Source organism: Frankliniella occidentalis, unplaced genomic scaffold, assembly GCF_000697945.3.
Source record: "Frankliniella occidentalis isolate FOCC.00 unplaced genomic scaffold, Focc_3.1 Scaffold75, whole genome shotgun sequence".
NCBI lineage: Eukaryota > Metazoa > Arthropoda > Insecta > Thysanoptera > Thripidae > Frankliniella > Frankliniella occidentalis.
This window is the reverse complement of record NW_026267205.1, coordinates 290,558-294,143: the sequence shown is the minus strand read 5'-3', so window position 1 is coordinate 294,143 and position 3,586 is coordinate 290,558. Positions and strand designations below refer to the sequence as shown.

General features: G+C 59.8%; 1 protein-coding gene across 2 annotated transcripts in view; it reads right to left on the bottom strand.

Annotated features, from left to right (window-relative positions):
- LOC113210084 (nuclear receptor subfamily 2 group E member 1) overlaps nucleotides 1-3,586 on the bottom strand; it is a 34,445-nt gene that overhangs the window by 10,958 nt on the left and 19,901 nt on the right. For both annotated transcript variants that reach the window (XM_052268722.1, XM_052268723.1), the window contains exons 4-5: nucleotides 1,015-1,326; nucleotides 553-926 (exon numbers count right to left, since the gene is read on the bottom strand). In XM_052268722.1, the coding sequence (XP_052124682.1) occupies nucleotides 553-926; nucleotides 1,015-1,326 (686 nt within the window). The remainder of the gene's footprint in view (nucleotides 1-552; nucleotides 927-1,014; nucleotides 1,327-3,586) is intronic.

The window sequence follows — 3,586 nt, the reverse complement described above, 5'->3', positions numbered from 1 at the left end:
CCACCCCGCCCCACCACGGTACATTACCGCAGCATCACGCAACGAGCCCGGCCGGCGGGAACCAGAGCGCCAGGAGAGCATTAGCCACGGATGAACATCATAATTCGGTCGGCAAGGAAAACGAGAAGGGCGAGAGCGCCCCTGCTGCGTCCGGCGGTCCTGCTCTCGCTCGACGGAGGAGCGGACACACCAGCGCCTGGCCGGTGTGAGTAGGCAACGAGAGGGCGCTCGTGGCGAGCAGGGTGCCTATCCGGGGCGCGACGGGCTGCCCACTGGGCCGACCCAGTGAGAATTTTTTTTCTGGCGACATCGTTTCGACATCGTTTTTTACGTCGTTTCGACTTAAAAGTGGTCCTGAAATCGACGGCTTTTCGACAGTTGATGTCGTTTTGATGCCGTTTCGACGTTTCACTGTCGAAAAGCCGTCGATTTCAGGACCACTTTTAAGTCGAAACGACGTAAAAAACGATGTCGAAACGATGTCGTCGGATAAATTTCTCACGCTGGCCCAGTGAGAAGTGGTGGTTTTGCGATATCTCGGATTAAACTTACCTCACACTTCTCAGCAGACATCAGCAGCTGCAGGAGGTTCGTCGGGGGTGCCGGCTTGAGTCCGCTCAGCGCCAGTGTGCCGTCGTGGGTGGCGTCCTCGGGGGCGGGGTCGCCGTGGCCGTGCGCCGCGGCGGCGCTGTCCGGCGAGGCTGGGGGCGGCACCAGCATGGGCCCGCCGGGCGCGGGGGCGGCGCCTCGCAGCCCGGGGGTGGCCGAGGAGGTGGGGCTGATGTCGGAGCTCTCGCTTGGGGGGCCCTTGGCCGAGCCGCCCCCGGATCCTCCCGCGGACCCACCCCCCGACCCGGGGCCGGAGGGCGGCACCGTGCAGCCCGACGGCGACATGGGTGACAAGGACAGCGGCGAGGACAGGTGCACTGCAACAGAATGGAGTCGACAGTTGCGGGTGCCGTCCCTGCCGTGCTGTCCGCTGAAGGCTGTTCGCTGAGGATGTCCGCGGCTCACCTCTGGCTGCCCACTCGTGGTGGTGGGCGTGGTGGGGCGGTGGCCCGTGGTGGGGCGGGAACAGGAAGCCACCCGGCGGCAGGAAGCCCTGGTGGTGCATGGCGGGGTGCGGCATGGCCGGGTGGTGGCCGCCGGGCAGCTGTCCCGGCAGCGGGCCCTGTAGCTGTCCCTGCAACTGTCCCTGCAGCTGCCCCTGCAGGTGGCCCTGCAGGTGCGCGGGTAGGTGCGCCGGGTGCAGCATGTCCTTGGGCGGGCCGCCCAGCTGCACCAGCGGGTGCTTGGGCTTGCGTGGCCCTCGCTCGTGCTGCACGGCTGCAACACGGATGGCAAACGCATCGCAGACACCTACACACGTTAGGGACGGGCGCAGAGAGGGTGTGGGCGTGGGTGTGACACCTCGGGAGGACCTCAGGACCTTACACTCGCACAGCAGCAGAGTGACGACGGGGCCCTCCTTTTTCACGCTCGGGTCGCCATACACCCACGAGGCACATCGATCAAGGAGGTATCAAAAGACGCGGGGGTCTCACTGCGGGGGCCACACCACGCATAATCGCCTTCTTTCACCTCTCTCTCTCTCTCTCTCTCTCTCTCTCTCTCTCTCTCTCTCTCTCCCTCCCTCCCTTCCGTCTATAGCTCTCCATCGTCCCGCGCTCTTTGCAGAGCAAATCTCCTTGAAATCTGTCAAAGTGATTACAGGGCCGCCGTTGGGTCGCGGCGGCGCTTTCTTCCTCCTCCGCACTCTTTGATCTCATGCGGCCGAAAGAGGCGGGTGCGTCACAGGCGTAAGCACGGCGTAGGCACGGACCATCGAGCATCTGTCTCTGCGTCTCTCCGTGTGTCTCTCTGCGTCTCTCTGTGTCTCTATCTGTCTGTGTGTCTCTCTGTCTGTGTGCCAGCCTGTGTCCGTATGTCTGTCTCACACAGTGGTGACGAGTGATACATGCGAGCTACTCGCCCTCCTTAATTCAACTGAATTAGAAATGACACTACAATCCCTCCCTCTCTCTCTCTCACTCTCTCTCTGTCTCTGTCTCTGTCTCTCTCTCTCTCTCTCTCTCTCTCTGTGTCTCTTTCTCTCTCTCCTCTCTCTCCCTCTTCCCTTTGCTGACGGAGAGAGGGGTGAGATTAAGCCCCTCGGGCTCACACCAGATCACGCCATACCGCGGCGCCACGGCGCCATGAGCCGGGCCGGGGAGAGAGAGGCGGCACACCGCTACTTTGCAGCTTTCTTGAGGCGCCGCGAGCGCAGCCGAGCCGAGCCGAACCGAGCCGAGCCGAGCGACAGCAAGGATTTGCAGCATGCTCCATTAATCAACTCACGCGAACTCCGGGCGCAAAGCGGGGAAGGGGGCGAGAATACTTTCCCCACCCCGCTTCGCCAGCTATGGTGCCATCAAAAAGGGGCCTAACGTCTTTGCGGTGTCGGCAGCAGAGAGCGGAGCGCGACGGGGATGGGGGAGGGGGGTGCCGAAGGGGTCGACCGCTCACCAGGCTTTCAAGTAATGCTGTTATCTCAGGCATTGGCGTCTAGCGGGGGTGGGGCGTCGTGGGTCGGGGAAAAATAAAAACAAAAGACAACATGAACGTGAGGGCAGCCACTGTGCTGCGTCCGGGACCCCACTCAACCGCGCGGTGTGGGCCACTAGTAGTTGTGGGCCCGCGACGGCCAGTGAGGCGCATACCCACCCAATCACGCTTGTAAACTGGGGTCCGATTTTGAGATGAGATCTGCCCGGACTGCTGTAGCGCGATCTTGCACCAGTTTTTGCAGTTGAAAGGCCGGTCTTTAGACCACCCTGGTCTAATACTTTTCGAACAAAAAGTCCACATGGCGCCTGGCAATCACCTCACCCACCACCTTCCTAGACTGAAACAGTGCTCTCATTCTGAAAATAGCGACGAAGTAGGTGGAAAAAGTGTTCAAATTACCACCAACCACCACGGTCAATTGACTGCTTAGATTCCAAGAAAATGCGGTTCTTATATCCAAGCAAAAGGCGCTTTGGACACGGACACCAACCCCTTCTTCCTGAAAACCAGAAGAATCATCGCTTGTACCGCACTGTGAGAAAAAACAACGGAAAATCAACGGACAACAGCGGCAATTATTTTCCGGACTTGTCCGTACCCTAAATTTAGTTCTACGGTCGAAGCTAAACGGTTGTTCTGGGTTGTTCCGTACCTCAATTCTGGGGTGTGGAGCAACCGTATCTCGTATTTAACGGACGCAAGCGGCAATTATTTTCCGGACGCGTCCGTACCCTACATTTTGTTACATATGGTCCAACTCAAACGGTTCGTCCGTACCTCTTTACTGCGGTATGCTATAACGGAATGTCCGTTGCCAGCCCCGTGGTATCAGATAATTTTTTACAGTGCGTGACCCTTTTGAAATCGTGACTTTTCATTTGGTCGCAAAACGTGACTATAATGGGCGAGGAGGGCTCCGCGGTTAGACGCCGTCGTGGCCGGGACCAGACCAGACCAGGCCAGGCCACAACTCGGGGTTCCCAGGCTCCAGGCTGGCTAGCGGCCCTCGCCTATCTGCCCCCGAGCGGCGGCTCACTTT